General features: G+C 36.1%; 2 protein-coding genes, 1 long non-coding RNA gene and 1 pseudogene across 4 annotated transcripts; 2 read left to right on the forward strand and 2 right to left on the reverse strand.

Annotated features, from left to right (window-relative positions):
• The first annotated feature begins 74 nt into the window (after positions 1-74).
• LOC130510004 (DNA-(apurinic or apyrimidinic site) endonuclease, chloroplastic-like) lies at positions 75-1,757 on the forward strand (annotated as a pseudogene).
• A 4,920-nt stretch (positions 1,758-6,677) lies between these two features.
• On the reverse strand, positions 6,678-7,837 carry LOC130509036 (uncharacterized). The gene is made up of 2 exons (XR_008943184.1): positions 7,206-7,837; positions 6,678-7,098 (listed from the first exon to the last, which is right to left on the reverse strand). It is a non-coding gene; the product is annotated as an uncharacterized LOC130509036 (long non-coding RNA).
• Positions 7,838-10,081: 2,244 nt separating this feature from the next.
• On the forward strand, positions 10,082-11,760 carry LOC108847853 (S-formylglutathione hydrolase). Its single transcript, XM_018621214.2, has 6 exons — positions 10,082-10,270; positions 10,440-10,557; positions 10,649-10,893; positions 11,069-11,167; positions 11,258-11,323; positions 11,431-11,760. The coding sequence occupies exons 1-6, from the start codon at positions 10,124-10,126 to the stop codon at positions 11,608-11,610; spliced, it is 855 nt and encodes a 284-aa protein (XP_018476716.1). The 5' UTR covers positions 10,082-10,123; the 3' UTR covers positions 11,611-11,760.
• A 51-nt stretch (positions 11,761-11,811) lies between these two features.
• LOC108847852 (cytokinin dehydrogenase 1-like) lies at positions 11,812-14,229 on the reverse strand. Of its 2 annotated transcripts, XM_018621212.2 has the most exons (6): positions 14,051-14,229; positions 13,493-13,981; positions 13,204-13,331; positions 12,858-13,118; positions 12,491-12,753; positions 11,812-12,411 (listed from the first exon to the last, which is right to left on the reverse strand). In XM_018621212.2, exons 1-6 carry the CDS (start codon positions 14,130-14,132, stop codon positions 12,072-12,074), a joined length of 1,563 nt encoding a protein of 520 aa, XP_018476714.1. In that variant the 5' UTR covers positions 14,133-14,229; the 3' UTR covers positions 11,812-12,071. The 2 variants fall into 2 exon arrangements, with proteins under 2 accessions (XP_018476714.1, XP_018476715.2); XM_018621213.2 differs by having other exon boundaries at positions 13,493-14,229.
• Between the last annotated feature and the right edge of the window lie 6,481 nt (positions 14,230-20,710).

A 20,710-nucleotide genomic window follows, 5' to 3' on the forward strand; every position in this document is an offset into this window, starting at 1 on the left:
GGTTTGTCACATGTTAAAGGAAAGCGAACACAGTGTGTATTATATATATTGGCATTTTCATAAGAGTTGCTTGAATCTTCATAGGTAAGAAGAAATCTCGGTTAAAAGAGGAAGAAGCATCATTGACCATATCTAGCAAAGTCCTTAAAGTAGATGAAATCATCTCATCCTCAGTTCAAAGTGAACCATGGACGGTACTTGCCCATACGAAGCCTGAGGAAGACTGGAAAGCTTATAACCCAAAGACAATGAGACCTCCCCCTCTACCAGATAGTACCAAGTCTATGAAGATTATGACTTGGAATGTTAATGGATTGAGAGCATTGTTGAAGTTAGAAAGCTTCTCTGCTCTGCAACTTGCTCAGAGAGAAAACTTTGATGTGCTGTGCTTGCAGGAGACAAAGATCTAGGTCATTGCATTACATTAGCCCAATCCTAAATGATTAAATTCTTGTTACTAAATACACTAATGGTAGGTGAAGGATGTTGAGGAAGTTAAAAAAGCTCTTAGTGATGGCTATGATCACAGTTTCTGGTCCTGCAGCGTCTCAAAACTTGGTTACTCTGGAACTGCTATTATTTCATGGGTAAAGACAAGAAGACTGTGTCTGAATATGTTTGTGTTAAAATTGTAAGTCTTCTAATCAAAGTTTGTCTTTTTGACAGATAAAACCAATCTCAGTTAGATATGGTACTCCTGAGTTCATGACATGGAAGGACGCATTGTTACTCCTGAGTTCGAATCGTTCTACTTGATAAGCACCTATGTCCCTAACTCCGGAGATGGCTTAAAAAGATTGGTACTCCTCAACTCGATGACATCTAGTTTCTACAGTTGGAACCAGATTCTTGTTTTCTTTAATTTAACAAATGGTGTGGGCTTCTCTAGTCATACAGGCTTGAAGAATGGGATAGAGCCCTTAGCAAGTACATCAAAGTATGGAAGTTTTCTTTATTTGTTGTTATCTATTCTGCTTACACAGACCTCTCCTAAAGGGCCTTGTTGCATCTGCAGGAGCTGGAGAAGTCTAAACCTGTAGTCTTGACTGGTGATCTTAATTGTGCTCATGAAGAGATTGACATCTACAATCCTGCAGTAACAATTAACTCTCAGATTCTTCTTCTTTTTTTTATGTCATTTCAATTAGTCACCTCTCTTTTTGCCAAATGTTTTTTTTTTTTGATTAGGGGAACAAAAGAAGTGCTGGTTTTACAATAGAAGAAAGACAATCATTTAGAGAGAACTTCTTAGACAAGGGCTTTGTAGATACCTTTAGAACACAACATCCTGGTGTTGTAGGTTACACTTATTGGGGTTATCGCCATGGAACTCGCAAAACCAACAAAGGTAATCAAGTCTGCAATAGTAAAAAAAGGCTGTTGATAGTTGTTTCAGATTCATATTTGGATTGTGAATTGGTGTGTAAAACAGGATGGAGATTGGACTACTTTTTGGTATCTGAATCGATCTCAGCCAATGTTCATGATTCTTACATTCTCCCTGATATTAATGGCAGTGATCATTGCCCCATTGGCCTTATTCTCAAGCTCTGATCTATTCAAAGCTTCACTATTCCAGTTTCCTTTTTTTTTTGGGTGTTTTGGTTAAAAGGTTCGGAATGGTTTTTGGCAAGAGATTCACAAGTTTTAATTATGTGAATTTTGGAATTTTCTATCTTTTAGAAGTCGATGTCTTCATCACAATGTAGTATCTTGAAAATGAAAGGTTAAACTTTTGTTTATATTTCTCTTACAGTATTGAAAAAAAACATCAATAATTTGAATGATGATCAAATAAATGAAGACTAGCATTAATTTTTTTTTATCATTCTTAAGAAATTACACTAGAGTATTCGTTTCTTATTTCTTTTTCTAGAGCATTATAAACATTCAAGATTTAAAAACTTAAACCAGAGAAAACATTTCTATATATTTTTAATTATGACATGATTTTTCAGACCTTGGGTCCAAAATTTTATTTGGCCTGCGATCAGCCGTTGAAATATTACATGCATGAGGCTCGAACTTGTCGACATCTATACAAAACACTCCTTGTTAACGACAAGATCTCAACTACCTCCATGCATTTGATATTATTTATATATATTTGTATGTTCTACTCAATAGTTGATCTTAGAACAAACTTTCCTGACCTCACCATCAACGTCTGTCTTTACCTCAATGGAACTCATCTTAACCATAGCTTGACCGAACTCCTTATCAAACCTTAACCCTAACAAACCTCTAATAGTACTAGCATACTTCCTCACAACGTCATTCGTCTCAGAGTCCGACCAAAGACGTTGGTCCGACTCCAAAATGCCGTTACCGTCTCTTAGGTTCTTGAAGAAGCTTACATCGAATTTTGATGGACTGCCAATGTCAAGAGCAACACGTTTTGATGGGTCTCCATTGGGAGGACAAAGAGTCTTGAGCTGCGTAAGAAACAGGCCCGGCTTTGACCACAAACATTAGATACAAACGTATCTGGCCTACTATTTTTATAAAATTTTAGGGCCTAGTTTTTCATTGGTATTACTTATAAATATAGAAATTTGTTATGTGTACTGTTGTATATTGTCGATAAGTAAAGAAGATGGTGGATCGTGGACATCCTTTATGTTATTAAACATGAGTGAATTAAAAAGTAGAAAATGGGGAAAATATTATGATGACAACAAAAAAAGGAAAATAACTGATTTAGAATAATTATCTTCTAAGTTAAATTTTTTTCTTAGCAAATATTCTTTCACGTCTCTAGTAATGTTTACAATCCGGTTTCAGTTGTCTCAGCTAAAAAAAGCTTTTCGAAGTTGAAGTTGATAAAGTCTTATTTACGGTCAATTATTTCACAAGAAAGATTAAATGGTTCAGCTATATTGTCGATTGAAAATGATATGATCAAGAACTTTGATTACGAGAGTTTTATGGATGATTTTGTAGGAAAAAAATACAAGAAAATCTATATTTAAAAACTGATAATTTTTATTAGTTTTGAGGATATCGTATTTTTTTAATTATAGACTTGATTTTTTTATTGACAGATTTTTTTATATATTAGGGTCTCAGTTTTGTATTTCGTATTGGACCATGAATATCTCAGGACCGGCACTGGTAAGAAACGATCGGCTTATGGTTGGGTCGGAGTTTCCGGTGACGGTGTAGTTGTATAAACGGTAACGGAAAAAGAGACAATCCGTTTGTCCTATTGTGTGTGCACCTGCATGTCCTCATCAAATAAGCTATCAATTTATAAACATCAATAATATTAAGGAAAACGACATTAATATAATTATTTTTGTACGGGTAATATATGGTGCAGAAAATTAAAAAATAGAGAAACACAGTAAGATAGCAATAAAACATGGGGAAATTTTACAAATACCATTTTGATGGTACCACAATTCAACTATACCACAAAGGAATTGACATTTTCAAAAATACCACATTCTTTAATGGATAAAATACTAAACTACCCTCACTTTATCTTCAACAATCATCGACCTCCCTTTCTTCATCGACCTTCTCTCCGTCCGTTGATATCCATCGCCTCTGTCCAGATTCATCGTTGCTTCCGTCGAGATTCATAGATTCATCCTTGCTTCCGTCGTCGAGACATCACAGATCTAACCTCCATCGAGATTCATAGATTCATCACAGATTAGCAGAGCTCTCCGGCGCCGGTCACGATCGCATCGTCTCTGCCGTCCGATCTGCCGTCGATGTTCGTGGACCGGGAGATTTGCTGACTCTAACTGCTGCAGCCGCAACAGGTAAACTGATAACCCAATTCAAACGTATTATCAAATTTAGATTTGCTTCTTTTTTTTAAATCAAATTTGATGATCTAGCGCATCTAGGTTTTCGATTTCGTATAGGAAAGTTTTAATCTTGAGTCTGATTGAAGTTTTTCTAACGGATCTGGGTGTGATCGATTTTGTATAGGTGCTTAGATTGCTGGGAACGCGGCAAGAGATAACAAGAAGACAAGGATTGTGCCTCGACATATTCAGCTTGCGGTGAGGAACGACGAGGAACTAAGTAAGCTACTTAGAGATGTGACGATTGCTAATGGAGGAGTGATGCCTAACATCCACAATCTCCTTCTCCCCGACAAGAAAGCTGGCTCATCTAAGCCTACCGATGAAGATTAGGAGATCCCAAGTGACAGAGCTGGTGTCAGAGCAAACACGCAGTAGATCTGTCTTTTTTTCTGTTACTTTCTTTAATTTCTCTTCTGCAGCACTGTAAGCTGTGTGATTGTAGTAGTAGTAGCTGAAATGATATTACTGTTGTGTGAATATATGAAGAACACTTTTCTGCTTTAGGTGTACTGTAATATACTCCACTTTGTTAACTTATTGCAATTTCGTGATGCTTATCTTTTTATACACCAAACTCACAACCCCCGATCTTGACATGCACACCATGAAAAGCAAAGGTAGTTAACTAACTTATTATCACCTTCAGATAAAGCTTCTTTTGGCGCCAAGTAAATCTTGTGACTTTGTGAACTAATGCTTTACACTATAAATCCAATGACCGCAGGTATTGTGAATGATGTATGCAAGACAGTCTCGGGCCTGCAAAATGTAAAAGAAACAGAAAACGCAAAAGAAGAAGAGCTCTACTTTGGAATAAGCACAGGCAAAGGTATAACGAAGTTCAAGTGCAAGAGCAAGGCTGATAAGCAGACATGGGTGGATAGCGTCCAGAATCTTCTCCATCGAGTCACTGCTATTGAGGCTATGAAAACCTCTCTTGAAACTACAAATCTTGGCGAATAGTACATAAGTAATAAGTAATATCTTTTTCCCAGGTCACTTTCTTCTGCCTTTCTCCACTTAATACTCGAGAAAACTCACAAACATGTAAACACTAGTTATTAGAAACTGATAGTGACTAAACAAACACAAAAGAAGCTTAATGTATGATAGTGACTAAACAAACACTAGTTTATAAAAACAGTCTATAAGGATATGTATAACAAACTTGAACTTAGTATTCTACAAGGCTTTTATAAGGATTATAAATAAAGGTTTATAAAACCAATCATATGTATATATGAATTATTTTTGTATATAAATCATTTATATGAGTTTATAAAACCATTTATTAATTTTATAAGAGCTTATAAAACTTTGTATCAACCATCTATAAAGTTTAAAAAACACATAAATATTTATATAACTATTTATAAAGGTTTGTAAAACTATTTAGAAGGGTTTATAAACAATTTACCAGAACTTATAAGCGATTTATAAAAATATTTATAAGTGTTTATAAATTAATTTAGAAGCTTTATAAATCTATTTATAAGAGTTTATAAAACACCAAATTAACCAACTTTCCACCATTTCTTTGTTTATTAAAAAACATCATTCTTTTACAATTTCTTTTATAAGGCCTTTATAAAAAGTATAATTGAGTATTGAGATGATTTAGCATTGAGAGATATTTGGGGTTCTGAATTTTGATCCGTGTGCGTCCATCATCGTTGCGTCGGTTTATAAGGTTTATAAAATTTATACACCATTTATAAATAATTTATAAGGGTTTATAAATGTTTTATAAATCAGTTCATAGCACTTTTGAAACTAAAACCAGTTTATAAATAATAATAATTCAACATAAACCCCCGAAAATGACCTTATAAACCCTAAATCAGTTTATAAAATAATAACTCAGTTTATAAACTCTTATAAATCAATTTATAAAACCATCTCCTACATGCCGTGTTGAACCTGCTTGCCTTTTCGCCATTATTAGGATATCCCAGAAATGTTCATTTAACATTTGGTCGTGGGAACCCGAGTCTTTATTGGCTCAAGCTTCAAACCAAGACTCTCCTGAGACAGAAGCTCTGGTGAAATTCATGAGGCTTCATGTTCTGCAGGAAGACAAAGCATATCTCAGTTAGATACTCTTTAATGTCAGAAAGTCAAAAATTACAAATCTAACGTCTGATCTCGTAGAAAGAACATCTTGAAACTGCTTTGTAGCTCCCGTAAGTTTTGCTTAAAGTCATCCCAAAATGTTTATAATGGTTTTTAAAATTTTATAAAGGGTTTAGAAAATCACTTAAACAGTTTTAATGGGTTTTGAAAGAGTTTATATATGGTTTATAAAAACTTATAAAGGTTTCTAAAATAATATAAATATGTATATAACTATTTACAAAGGCTTATAAAACCATTTATGAACCATTTGTAAAGTTTATAAGAGATTATAAAACCTTGTATCAACCTTTTATAAAGTTTATAAAACACATGTAAATATTTAGATAACTATTTATAAAGGTTTTGTAAAACTATTTACAAGAAAGTTATGAAAGCTTATAAATAATTTATAGGAGGTATATGTATACTATTAATAAGAGTTTATAAAAACGTTATGAAAGCTTATATTCAATTTATAAGAGGTATTATTAGAATTGTATAGGTTTATAAATCAACTAAAAGAGTCTATAATCATTTAGAAAACCTTATAAAACAATTTATAATGGTTTGTATAATAATTTGTAAGAGTTTATAAGGGTATGTAAATAATTTATAAGGGTTTATAAAAATAATTTATAAGGGTTTATAAAAATAATTTATAAAGTTTATGCACCATTATAAAAGATTATATAGCAATTTATAAAAGCATTGACATAGTCAAAATAACAAGAAGAAAAGTAGAATAATGCTTTATGATAGTCACGATTATGAATGAAGAGGAAAAAATTACATGAAAACAGGATGCAAAAACAATTTCATAATATAAAGGTATGTAAATTAATTTCTAATAAACTGATTTGATTAATCGAGAGGTAACTCTGTTAAACATAGAGGAGAGTACACATTTGATTTAGCAGAGGTTGATATCAACTCGAGGATGAAACTCTCGTGGTTGCATTTAACTCTTTGTTAACGCCTTTGGTAGTGTGACGTGAGGTTGTTGCCTCTGATTTACTGCCTTTCGCCATCATCTTCTTCCTCTTCTTCTACATAGAACGACCCTGTCAACCTGATGACCTCAGTTCCTTCACCTACCGAAACTCATCGCAATGTACTCTTCTGTGTTCGTTGAAACGTGCGTTTTTCTCACCATCCCCATCTGTGTCATTTGCACAGAAACAGAACACAGAAACATATGGAGATGAGATCAAACAAAATAATAAAAACATGAAACGCAATATTTAGTTTGGTTTTGAGGAGGACTACCTTCATCATCTTGATCCATTGGATCTACTTCATCCTCCTCCTAAGACGAGCTCCAGCCACCAGAACCAGACCCCAGGTTAGTATGTCTACTAGCAGTGCCGGCCCTTGGCCCAAGCAAAGGAAGCATGGGCTTCCGGCCGCCACACTAATAATTATTTAATCGGCCACAAAGTTTGCAAAATATGTCTTTGGCCTAGCGGTTCAAGGGTATTATTCTACTGCGAGAAGTGCTGGGTTCGAATCTACTTAAGTGCATGATTTTTTCGGCCTTAATTTGATTTTTGGTTTGCAGCCTCCAAAAGTACAGGACCGGCTCTGCGTACTAGACAAGGCAGCCATCAACGAAACTATGTTGTTTATTCCCTCTGAGACTTATAATATTAGTCTTGAGACTTGGTTGCTTAATCCTGTTAATAACTTTATCTATCAGAGCAAATAAATCTATTTACAATTGGTTATCAAAACAGTTTATAAGGATTTCTAAATATATTATTAAGGTATAATTCATTTATAAGAGTTTATAAATCTTTTATAAGGGTTTATAAGACTTGCCTTGTTCTTGGTGGGCATGTAGAATGGCTCAAACACAAGAGGGAATGGTTTGTTCCGACCAAAAACTCTGCTTACTGGAGTTTCTAACTGCAGACGAAACAAGCCACTTTAAGAGATGATCTTTTGCAGATGAATTTAACCATGAGCTTCCTTTACCTTCAAGAAGCAACGTTCGAGGATTGTTGTGGTATTCCAAAGCCTCCTGTCACTGGAGCTTCATGGCTTATCTGCAACCCCAAAGTGAAAGCAATCTATAACAAATCTTCAAGACCACTTGAGAAGAGAAGCTGACTGATTTGGTGTATGTAAGAGAAAGAGAGGAGTACCTTTGGTTCAAAGAAGACAACAGGTTGGATCACAGATAGAGGACAACAGCAACAACCTTAATACCAAGGACATGGCAGAAGAAAGCCTCAGGGAATTCTGAATGGTAATGTCCACCATGACCAACCACCCCATACGGTGCTCTTATAGTAAGTCCTATGAAGATCCATATTAGAAAGAGAAACTAATGAGTAAATGAGATACTGATGTCAAGTAAAGAAACAAAGCATACCTCCACAATTGAATTGGTTACCACTTCGGTATCTGAACTTTGCAGCTTCATTAACTATCTGTGAGTTTAAACCTCTGTCAGAAACTCATCAGTAGAAAAGTCAGATTCTTGGTTCAAAGGTGGGGAACATTTTCTTTACCTGATCAAAAGAGGAATACATGAGTCTCAGCTTCTTGTCTCATGTGGCTGTAACGTTGAGCTAAATGACGAGCATCTTCAAGAGGAGAACTAGCAACCATAGTTCTCAGAGGATCCAAAACCTTAACACAACAATTTTTTTTAGTTTCTAATGTAAGTTTTAGATTAAAACAGAGAAAATTTGAAGGGCAAAACCTGAGAAGACAAAAGCGAAGATCGAGAGGAGTCTACGCGGTTCGAATTGCGTAACGAATCGACGATCTCCATTCACGATCTGATTGAGCTGTTCGGGGATCTGAAACCCTAGCTTCACGATCAAGCCTCGAGATGCACCAGATTCCCGAAGTGGATCACCAATCCGCGCGAGAGGATCAAGTAATCGGAAATGTAATCAAGGATCCGGTAGCTAGGATGATGGATCGAGAAGACGACGGTTCTCACCGGACTGGTCCAATCTCGCCGAAAATGTCGAGCTAGGCGAACACGGTGAAGAAGAGCTAGGAGAACACGGTGAAGAAGAGATCGTGGGAGAGAGAATAGGTTTATTAGTTAGGAGTATAATTGTATTTTGATCATTAAAAATTTAGTGGTATAGTTGGTTAGTGTATAATTGAAAAGTGGTATCATGAAAGTGGTATTTTTGGCAATTTTCCAATATACATTATCTAATGGGGGTAACACTAGATAAATGGGGTAACACTAATAAATAACTGGGTCCTTCGCAAAAAACACGTACATTATCTTGTGATATGTCATATAAATGATTTGACCACCTAACAAAATAAACACAATTTATAATCAATCAATTTCCCTCAACATATTTCATTTTTTTCTTTACAAAGGAAAAAAAAAGCAAAAAAGAAAAACATTACTAAATGATAAATCATTGTTTTGAAAACAGTTGGGCACCGTGGCGGACCCATGTGGAGAACAGGGGGTGCAGCTGACACACCTTTAATTTATAACTTTGATTTGTTAAGCATGTACCACTGAAATTCGTTTGTTCTGGTGGTGTAATTCATTTGGCTGACACCCTTTAAATCTGGGTTCAACTCCTCTTTAACACTCATTTTTATTTCTTTTTAGTCTGGATCTCAAGTCCATTTATTTTCTGACCCAAGTTTAATATAATCCTGGGTCCGCCACTGGTTGGGCAGCACATACTCTTTCAAATACAAAACAGGTCAGCTGCACTACTGACACACAAACACACATGTACGCCCATGTTACAGCTTTGAAGCAATACTTGTAAAAACACTTAACAACACAACCATTAGGTCCATTATGTATCCGTTAACATCAATATAAATCAAATTTAAGATTAACTCATAAATATATTATTCGTCAAAAAAAACTCATAAATATATTATCCCTCTTATGTACGTTGGCGTGTTTTCTTTAAAAAAGTATATTGGATCTAAAATCAAAACCTCTAAAATCATATGGTCTTAATTACTCGAGTGGGCCTTCGAAGACCCTCACCTTAATGGGCCTCACCTTAATGGGCTCTCATCCACTGTAGAAAGCGATAGACTTCTCTCCTCCTTCGATCGTTGCTTCTTTTTCTTGGTTCGCATCTGTGAGAGTGAGTTGGTGAGAGAGAGAGAGAGAGAGAGAGAGAGAGAGAGAGAGAGAGAAGAGAGAGAGAGAGAGAGAGAGGGAGAGAGAGAGAATGGAGTCAGGGCTAAGCGAGATCGGAAGCACGAAGATGTTCGATGGATTCAACAAAAGATACAAACACTACAGTGATACACTTGGCTGTTCCATGACTTTCTCCATCTACTTCCCTCCTTCTTCTTCATCTTCCCGTAGATTCCCTGTAATGCCTATCTCTTCACTACTTTTGATCCCAATTTCATTTCTTTTAGCTATGTATATCCATCTTCCTATGTAAAGTCTTGATCTTTATCTTCAGCATCCATCTCGATGCTCTGTTTTCTCTGTTTCGATCAAAGGAGCAGACTTTAAGTCATTTTGTTGATTGGCAGGTGCTTTACTGGCTCTCTGGACTCACCTGCACAGACGAGAACTTCATCATCAAGTCCGGAGCTCAGCGTGCTGCTTCTACCCGCGGCATTGCTCTTGTTGTTCCAGACACTTCTCCAAGTGAGCCACACAGTCTATAGATAATGTCTTTGCGGGTTTAACCTGATTTTTGCTGTAACCTATCTTCCCTGATGGGTTCTGATATTTGTAGGAGGATTGAATATTGAAGGGGAAGCAGACAGTTACGACTTGGGAGTAGGTGCTGGGTTTTACCTGAATGCTACTCAGGAGAAGTGGAAGAACTGGCGTATGTATGACTATATTGTCTCAGAGTTGCCCAAACTCCTGAGTGACAACTTTTCTCAGCTTGACACAACAAGGGCATCTATCTCTGGACACTCCATGGGTGGACATGGAGCTCTTACTATTTACCTGAAGAACCTAGACAAGTATAAGGTATTATTATTATTTTCCGTATTTCTTTCTTCTTTTGTGCTTCAAGACATGTGATTATGCTTGTGACACTCCAATGTATGCTGAGAACTTGGAGTTGGAATCGGTGTGTGGATAATATGTTTCAACCTAATCTCTTTGATCATTTACTAAAGAAGTATATGTGTGGCACTTTCAGTCTGTGTCAGCATTTGCACCAATTGCCAATCCCATAAACTGCCAGTGGGGACAGAAAGCATTCACCAATTATCTAGGCGACAACAAGGCTGCTTGGGAGGTAAAATAACGTTACAAGATTTGATTCTGAAACCATATAGCCGCCATTCTATAGTGATTTTCATTCTCTGCGTTTTTTTCTGAATCTCAGGAATATGATGCCACTTGTCTTATTTCAAAGTTCAACAACCTGTCTGCCACAATTCTTATTGATCAGGTAACTACCCTTTTAGTCTTCTTCGTCTTCACTTGTAGCTTATGAACACACATGAAGTAGTGTCTGCATCCTCATGTGAACCAAAATATCTGCTTTGTTAAATGCAGGGAGAAAGCGACCAGTTCTTCCCTGATCAGTTATTGCCAAACAATTTTGAAGAGGCATGCAAGAAGGTGAATGCGCCGCTCTTACTACGTCTGCACCCAGGATACGACCACTCCTACTACTTTATTGCTACCTTCATCGAAGACCACATCACTCACCATTCTCAAGCCCTTAAGCTGTAGCTCGCTACAGTTACTCGGTGCATTGCCTTTGGTCCAAATATTAGTATCAATAATAAAAGGAAGTGGACTTGTAATGTTTTGTGTTCAATGACTGTTCTGGTGTGGTGTGTTTGGCTACGATAATAAAAGATTCCATCTTCAGTTGGACCATTATAAGAGTCGAACATCATACATAGCCTTCCTCATTTATAATGGCACAAGAACAGAGATAGAGATATATGTATAACCCTCCTCAGTTACTAGAGCATCATCATACCTAGGTGATTGCTTTCCAGAAGAAAAAAAAAACAAAAAAATAAGAATTTATCACTCTCTTGCTGCCTAGCTAGCGGTGCGCCGTTTACAATGAACACTGGAAACTCTTACGCTTGCGATTTACAGGTTTGTGGCTGCTGCTGCATGATAGCTCTAGTGGTTGTGCCTATGAGGACTGTATATCATGTTGCTTTATTTGTTTTGGCTTAGAGAAGTTGGATGGGAGATAACTGTGTTGCCTTTTGGAAAATTCTGTGACCAGGTGCTAGAATCGCCAGAGGGTCATACACATGTTTCCTCTTTGCAAACGTTTCCCATCTGTTTCCAAAGTGTGATCTCCACTCTCTCTGAGTCTCGTAATGTGGCAAGTACTGCTTCACGTTGATGTTTGCTTCTGCGCAGAAGTTGAGCACTTTTTGGTTTTGTCTCAAAAGGTACTCTAAGTTATTTGTCCCTGAGTTAGGATTTGGCACTGCAGAAGGGAGAAAGGCCACCAGGTAGAAGATATCTTCATCTGGAGTGATCAAAGATGTATGTTTGTTCCATCTGCAACCAAAAACAAGTGTTATGGAATATGATTAGTAAGTTTATTTTGCTGAATCATTGGAAGAAAATGCGCACTTACTTAGATTGGTTGACTGGATAAATAAGGATAGGACCGTTGTTGTTGCTTGTGAGAATGTTGTTGAAAACTTCAGTAGCAAACTCAAAAATGCTGCTCTTGGGAATCAGGAGATTCAGCCAGGGATGTGGAACCTCCCATAAACCCTTTGCTCTCAGTTTTATCTCCGCTATATGCACACGGTCCAGAAACTCAATGTATGGCACTTCAGATGAGAACAAAGTAGACTGAATATAACTCAACTCTGAAAGTAACTGCTCCACTTCCTGCAGGGCAACCATTCCTGCTATGTTAGCAACTTAGCAAACCAAGGGTTTGATCTTTTAGAGAAGTTTAGTGATTTGTCTGATGAAATATTTTCACATCTCACCTGATGCATAGAGTTAGCTTCTTCTAAGTTGTAATATTTCACAACTTCTAGACAGTACAGAGTTTTCCCTTCTGACTTGAACTGGCTTGCCCCTGTGGAATCATTGGGACTAAATGATGACCTCCAGTTATCGAGAAGGTCGGTTCTATTGACTGTCACAAACCCTTCCACGTAGTCAAAACCATTCTTCTTAGTAATCAAATGTTCTTGGTCTCTTGAAAACACAGAGAAGTCTGAGTAGAGTACCCTGATCCATTTAACCTATTAAAAAAACCATATCAATGTGTCAGCAAACTGGTGCTTTAAATCATATACTAATATACATATGCTCAAGATGACACATTACCATATGTGGTGCTGGTCCAAGAGCTATCCTTGCCCTGGTGATTATGCCAAACTGTCCAAGCCCCCCAAGAACACTGTGAAAAAGTTCAGAGTTTTGCTTCTCAGAACAGGTCATGACTTCTCCTTTCCCTGATCAATATGTGGAATATATTGTTTATCTATTGCTCTTATTTAGATAGTTTTTCTTTGCTGAAACTTACAGGCATTGCATGTTTAACGCGCTCTTATAGTACTTTCATATACTTTTCAGGTGCATATATTTTTTTAGACTACAGTAGTCAAAGAAATACCTGTGACTATCTCTAGCTGGTAGACGTTGTTGATTTGGGGTCCATACTTGAAGGCTTGACCACTGATTCCAGCGTTAGAAAGAGTACCTCCAACAGTGAGATGAAGGTAATCAGTCCATGACTTTGGTGAAAGACCATATTTTAGAGTCTCCCTTAGTATGTTGATCCATGATTCACCACCTGAGACATCTACATACGGCTGTTTCCCCTTGTGAATCTTGATGTCAAGACTTCTAAGTGACTCCATGTTGATGACAACACCTTGATGAGCTAAAGCTTGTCCTTGAAGCGAGTGACCATGGCCTCTGGCTGCTACTGTAAGATTTGAGGTGGATCCAAGATGTACTATGTGCCTCACCATTGTTGAGATATCAGAAACTGACCTTGGATGGAGAACTGCGAGAGGTGGTAACTGGTATCTGTTGCCAAAGTCCTTGGACGCATTGTGGACATCATTGAAGCTTATGTAGCCTTCCAAATCTAGTGAGTCTAACGAGGAACGAATAGGTAAATCTATTGGGGTGGTAACAGAATTATTGGAACAAAGATTGGTTCTACCTGGTATACAGCTTAGAACCAAGACCATGAAGATTCTGAGGAAACTCTTGTTATTTCTTCTTAAGGATGAGGTCACTCCCATTTTTACTTTCTTGAGAATAACTGAAAAGACTGACAGGGAGGATGATATGGAGGAAGTAGAGGTAAACTTGAGGTTTAGAGAACTCTCAAGAAAAAAAGAGAGAGAAGAGAAGAGAATTTAAAGGAAAGTTTTGGGCGGTACAGTCATATACTTGTGTTCACTATGTAGCTGTAATGCCCTTTACTTTTTGTCTCTTTCTCTTAATTAAGACATCTTTATGACGTTTTATTTTGTGTTGCATACTTTATATAAGAAAGTTACTAAAAAATATTTTGTTTCACTGCCTAGTTTTTTCTTCTTGTTATTTTACTTTGTCTCTTGGCTACACTTAGTGTCAGAGCATGTACAGTAGGGCCCCTACTTGGGTCTCTCATGGTACTTGAGCTCAGTTTGTGGGAAGAGAATCTTGCCCACCTCCCTCTACACTCACTCTAGTGACCTCATTGGATCATGCATATTGGACCATTTTTGCATCAGTTTTATCTTGTCAGCTCTTGCAGTATTTATGTTTGACAATTAAGTTTGGAACTAAGTTACTCCTTAGGACCAAACATCAACATTGGCTACTAATTCCTTCCAGGTTGGATGCAGCAGTTTTGTTTGAAACACATGATGTAACCAAGAATTTCTTGTTCCAGATTATTAGTTGTAAATAATATCTTGTTGCATATAAATGTTTACATGGTGCATTTCTTATGTACCTTCTCTTACCATAAGTTTCAGCATGACATATTGAAGTGGGCATAATAAAGATTCTAGTCTTCTGTTGTTGGTGGTCCTCACATACCAAGTAAGGCCTAGTCATGATTTTTCTTCAAGAGTAATTAAATCTTAGTTATGATATGTGCTCTTTGCTCTGATTTAACATATTAAAAAGGACGGGTTACAGAGATAAGTTGAAAAACCAATACTAGTGTGGTACTTGCAATAAAGATATGTGTAATGTATAGTGTTGACTTTTTGGGTATGTGTTGTGTCTTTAAATCGTATAGGTCATGTTCTTTTTGTTGTGTGATTGAAAGATGTAGGGGCCTTGCATACACAGTCGGAAGCAAAGGCTGAACAATACTGTACTGTGGGTAGTCGAGTGACAGTTTGAACAAAGGAGGCACCGCGAATAAATTTATTAGTTGATTTTGTTGCTCATTTGAACAGGAGTGTTGTACACTGATAGGTTCATCTTTTGAATTTTCTTTATAGTAATATCAAGTGGCATCAAACAAATATAGTCGTAGGATATAATGACTCAACGAGTCTATAAAACAAAAAGTTTAGAGTAGCCAATTATGTCAACAGATTTGCAGTGAATAACTACCCTTCGTCGTGTATCTGTCTTATGTGACTTGGTGTGCAATGAAAACCAGTGGTCTAAGCATTATTACTCCTTTTTGAATCTCTTTTTTTTCTTCATGGTGCAGTATTACATTCCATTTGCTTTATTATTTTCTTTTATATTTTCATAATCACACTGTCCCAATTATTGGAGGCAATTGGCTAATTCACCTTTGTATTTTTTTGCATAGCTCACAAATACCTTGGTCTATGCAGTGAACAATTATACAAAAGAAACTGGTGAAGAAGAATTCTACTAAGTGTTTAATGAGTTTAATCAGAAAAATATATGTAGGAAATCTCGTTTATTAGAAGTAAATCGGTTTGATTACATAAATGAAAGAAGGTTAACAATGTAGCGAGCTCCTCGCTATATAAAGACCAAGTAGGAGAATCTTGAATTAAAGTATTTATCTTTATAGAATCTCGCTCTAAATGCTTTGAAAGGTTTCGTGGACCGAAACTTCCGGAAGTTTCTTTAGTCTAGTGGTTTGACCAAGTGTTCATTAATTTTTACGCCAGGAGGTCTGGGTTTCAGTTCTATGTAATATTTCTCATAGCTTGTAATAGCACAATAGATCCAGCTTCAAAAAAAATGTGTTGCGGAGAAAAACTGGATCTCCACATCGTTAAATGAGGTTCCTTTTTTTTCGTAACACAAATGAGGTTCCTTTTTATAAATGAATCACTCTGAATACAGATGAGAAGACAATTTGTTATCCTTATTGATGAGGTCATATATTCACTGATTATTTTGATGAGATTATTGTTGAAAGTAAACTTGAAGTTAGCTTGGTTCCCGAATTAATTTAATGATATTCGAAATAAGAAATATATATTATTTAGGAGTTATATGTTAAGTTTGATAAGATTAGAAGTTTCATATATCTATATAAAAAGATGCAAATGTGTTAGATAACTTATGAATTTTAGAAATTGATTTGTGAGAGCTTGAGTTTTGAATGATTTTCTTAAACTAATAAGAAATAATTTCTTACAATCTTGAGTTCACATTCTTGTGATTGAAACAATAATTGATATCAGAGCATAACAAAATCGAAAAAGCCATGGGGAGACATTACAACCATATCAACGAAAGTTAAAGAAAGGAGGATTCTCTTTGATAATTTGTCCATGTTAAACACACAAACTATACGGTATGGGAAATTCGAATGAAGAATTTTCTTCGTGTGCAAAAAAGTATGGGATATCATTGAAACATAATCAACTGACGGTGATAAATACTACATGGGCATCACCCTCATTTTCCAATCCGTTTCTGAAGCCTTTATTTTACAAGTAGGAGAACTTGAGACTGCAAATCAAGTATGGAAAAATACATGTCAAGAAGAGATCACATCGATTATAAAGAAAAAGACATGGAAATTAGTTGATCTACAACCGACTGGAATCCAGTAAATATTTAAAATAAAACAAAATTTCAATGGAAATATAAACAAGCATAAATCGAGGCTAGTTGCAAAAGGCTATATAGAGCAACATGGGAGATTATGGAGAACTTTTTTTATCCGGTGGCACATATTGAGACTGTGAGATTCATCATAGGTTTGGCTGCATCCAACGGTTGGGAAGTACATCACTTAGACATGAAGACTGCATTCTTACACGGTGATTTGAAGGAAGTTGTGTATGTCTCTCAGTCTGAAGGTTTTGTGGACGAAGGAAATAAGCACAAAGTATACAAACTTAAGAACGCACTATAAGGTTTAAAGCAGGTCCCTATGGCATGGAATGAGAAGGTCAACAAAGTGTTAGGCGAGTTAAACTTCATCAAATGCACTAAGGAACCATCGTTGTATTGGAAGAGAAAATATGGACATCTTTTGCTTGTGGCGATTAATATATGATGTTTTTGACATCTTGTCTATATGTTTTGCAATTGTTTTTCAAATTTTTATCGAGTCTTCCTAGTTCTTTTAAAGTCATTTCAGGTATGGAGTTTTATTGGATGAGAGATGGACCAGTTGGATCAAAAGAGACGGAAAAGAATGCAATTTGTAGATTTTCACACAGAGCAGCCTGAAGGCTGATCCCGATCGAGCGCGGAGCATCCGAGTGCCTGCTCCAGCGGCATAGATTTTTAAGGAAACTACAAGATATTTCAAGATTTGCCCTAATTATCTCATCTTTTTTTCCTAGCCGCATGTGGCCTCCAGATATCTTTCTTTTCTCTTTCACTTTATTTTCTACGCTAAATTTTGCAAGAAAACATACTTTAGATTTTGGATTTGCGATTTGCATCCTTTGAAGGGGACGGCTCCATCTCTTTCGCCTTACAGAAGATTACCCTGAACCATGTTTTATCTCTTAATTGCATGCATCATTATTCATAATCGATGCTTGTGTTTTCTTGTGTTATAGCTGAGTAGTCGGCTAGGTTAGTCTAGGTTTCTAGGTTGTTAATTTCTTGAGCTAAACATAAATAAGGTAATCATTCGATTGACTTTATTCATAACTGATCTTATTACTTGTATTAATCTGATCACGTAATGTATGAACTTAGGTTTAATATATTCATTAACCGTGTAATAGATAATTTGACATGATATGAAGAGTTTTGCATACCTAATCAGTAAAATAGATATTAGGGTGTTTTGTAAACTTATAGGACTTGATATATATTGCTTGCTATCATTTCTTGATCCAAGCGAGAACTTAGGTATCAAGATCAATCTGCAAAGGGAAGAGTTCCACGAGAGTTTGCTGTTCTAACTCGAGTGATCCAAGTTCTAAATTTACGCTTAACTGCACTTTCATAATTGTTTACTCCCAAGTGTTGAAACCCGATGAAGTAATCCTAAGCTAACTCTTTAATCAATCTGAAAACCTAAACCAATCGTGTTACTTGTTTCTTATGTTTCCTTGAACTCAAAACCCCAATATTGTTTTAGCTTAATATTGTTTCCATAAAGATAAAGTGTGAACTGGTCTCTGGAATTGAATCTAAATATATTACAACATCACTGTTTACTTGACAGTAGCATAAAGTTCATTTTTAGTGTATCAACGTTATACGTAAATAACCTTCTCATCACGAGTTCAACCCTCGAGATAATAAATGAGGTTAAACATGGGATGTCAGAAAAGTGACCTCAGATAGATCAATTATTATTTAGGCATTGAAGTGTTGCAATACGATGGAGGAATCACCTTGAAACAAGAAAGCTATTTGAAGAATATCTTGGAAGAAACAAACATGGCCGAGTGTAATGCACTACAAATTCCTATGGATGCATGTTTAAGGATTTCAAAAGCTCAAAAAGAAAGAAAGATGGACGAGAGGAGTATATATGGATCACTGGCTGTTTACGATACCTACTTCATACACAGCCTGACATGTCTTATTCAGTCAGAGTGTTGAGCAGATATATGCATGAATCAAATGAGTCTCACTATGCAGCGCTGAAGCAAATCCTGCGATACTTGAGGGGAACCTTTTCATACGCCTTTACTTTCAAGAGAACAAGTCAATTGAAACTGGTAGGTTATAGTGATAGTCACAATTTGGATATAAATGACGGAAGAAGCACTATAGGCCACTTGTTGTATCTAAACGAGTGTCCTATCACATAGTGTTCACAAAAGCAAGAGATGGTTGCATTGTCTTCATGTGAAGCCGAATTCATAGCTGCTACTGAAGCAGCTAAACAGGCTATATGTTTACAAGAAATCTTCGCCAAAATCACTGAGAAGCCAAGTGAAAGGATGACAATTCGTATAGACAACAAGGCGGCAATAGCTCTTACAAAGAATCATGTATTTCATGGTCAAAGCAAACACATATAGAAGCGATACCACTTTATAAAAGAGTGTGTCAATAATGATCAAGTAGAAGTCGAACACATGTATGGAAACTTGTAGAAGGCTGACATTTTGACCAAAGCTTTAGGAAAAATCAAGTTCAAAGAGATGAGGGATTTTGTTGGAGTTCAAGATATGAAGTATGAAGATTTCAAGTTTAAGGATATGTAGAAAGTAAACTTGAAGTTAGCTCCCAAGCTAACGTAATAATATTTGAAATAGGAAATATGTCTTATGAGTTATCTAAATAAGTTAAGTTTGATAAGATTATAAGTTTCATATCTCTATATAAGAAGATGCAACGATTTTGCATAACTTATGAGTTTTAGAAATTGATTTGAGAGAGGTTAAGTTTTGATTAATTTTCTTAAGTTAATAAGAAAGAGTTTTCTTACAATCTTTAAGTTCATGTTCTTGTGATCGAAACAATAGTTATATATTTGATGAGAAGCGGATGCTCCTCGCCCGGTCTCAAAGATATTTAATACTCGATACTGTACCAACTGTACTTTGTAGGTTATCAGATATGCCTCTACGCAACTGGTCACCTTGTGCTTCGGGCACATTTCTTAGATTTGGACTGGGATTTGATGGGGATGCGCAAACCCAACTCCAACATATAATATCTTTTTTGTTGAACATGTAACATACTCTTTCTTCTTTATCTAGAAGTATGCATAACAGATCATTTTAGTCTAGTGGTAGAAACCTTTCTTCATGCTAAGCTTAACCGGTTAGTATCATGAATACATCAAGCTGTTCTTGTTTAAACATGAGTGATATATTCTCCTATTTCTTGTTCTAGATGATCAATGCATTATAAAAGAACAGCATGCAATTCAGTAGACCCCAAGTGAGTCCATTTCCGTACAGCAACATTATTGAACATTTTATCAACCTAGTGGCACTAAGCTGTTGGTTTTTTCTTTGTAAAGGTTTATTGTTCTGTGGGTGAATTCTTTTTAGTTGTTTATTTAGGCCTTGTCGAGTTTTTGCAGGTCTCAACGTAGTGTCACTTTCCACTCAAAAGTTTCATTTATAATAATCCCACAGGTAAATCGCCGTGAAGATTGCAATAAAAAGATAGTTGGGATTGGGGCATTAAGACTGTTTAAATGGCATTATGATGCACCCAATATGATATTAAACCACCACCATTGCCGCAAAAATAATAAGGTTAGACTCCACAAACGTATTTAATCATTACTCTATGTGATACATGAATCTCAATTTCCATCTTTTTTGTTCGTATATTTAAAAAACGTTATGGCATAAATTGGATATTAAGTCGAAATATGCCAAATTACCATCCAGGATCCATTAGTATTACACCATGTTAGATAAATAGATAGTTTAATTTCAACTTATTGATATTAGAAAAAGAGAGAAATGGTCCCAAGATAGAATGTTGAGGTGGTGATTGT

The sequence above is a fragment of the Raphanus sativus genome, chromosome 3, assembly GCF_000801105.2.
Source record: "Raphanus sativus cultivar WK10039 chromosome 3, ASM80110v3, whole genome shotgun sequence".
NCBI lineage: Eukaryota > Viridiplantae > Streptophyta > Magnoliopsida > Brassicales > Brassicaceae > Raphanus > Raphanus sativus.

Excerpts from the sequence above, each read along its gene's own strand:
- LOC108847853 (XM_018621214.2), top strand. The coding sequence starts at position 10,124 with ATGGAGTCAGGGCTAAGCGAGATCGGAAGCACGAAGATGTTCGATGGA. Across the intron at positions 10,558-10,648 it reads TGTTCCAGACACTTCTCCAA|GAGGATTGAATATTGAAGGG; the intron begins GTGAGCCACACA and ends TGATATTTGTAG. Across the intron at positions 11,324-11,430 it reads CCACAATTCTTATTGATCAG|GGAGAAAGCGACCAGTTCTT; the intron begins GTAACTACCCTT and ends TGTTAAATGCAG.
- LOC108847852 (XM_018621213.2), bottom strand. The coding sequence starts at position 14,132 with ATGGGAGTGACCTCATCCTTAAGAAGAAATAACAAGAGTTTCCTCAGA. Across the intron at positions 13,332-13,492 it reads CCAGCTAGAGATAGTCACAG|GGAAAGGAGAAGTCATGACC; the intron begins GTATTTCTTTGA and ends CATATTGATCAG. Across the intron at positions 12,754-12,857 it reads AAGCTAACTCTATGCATCAG|GAAGTGGAGCAGTTACTTTC; the intron begins GTGAGATGTGAA and ends GTTGCCCTGCAG.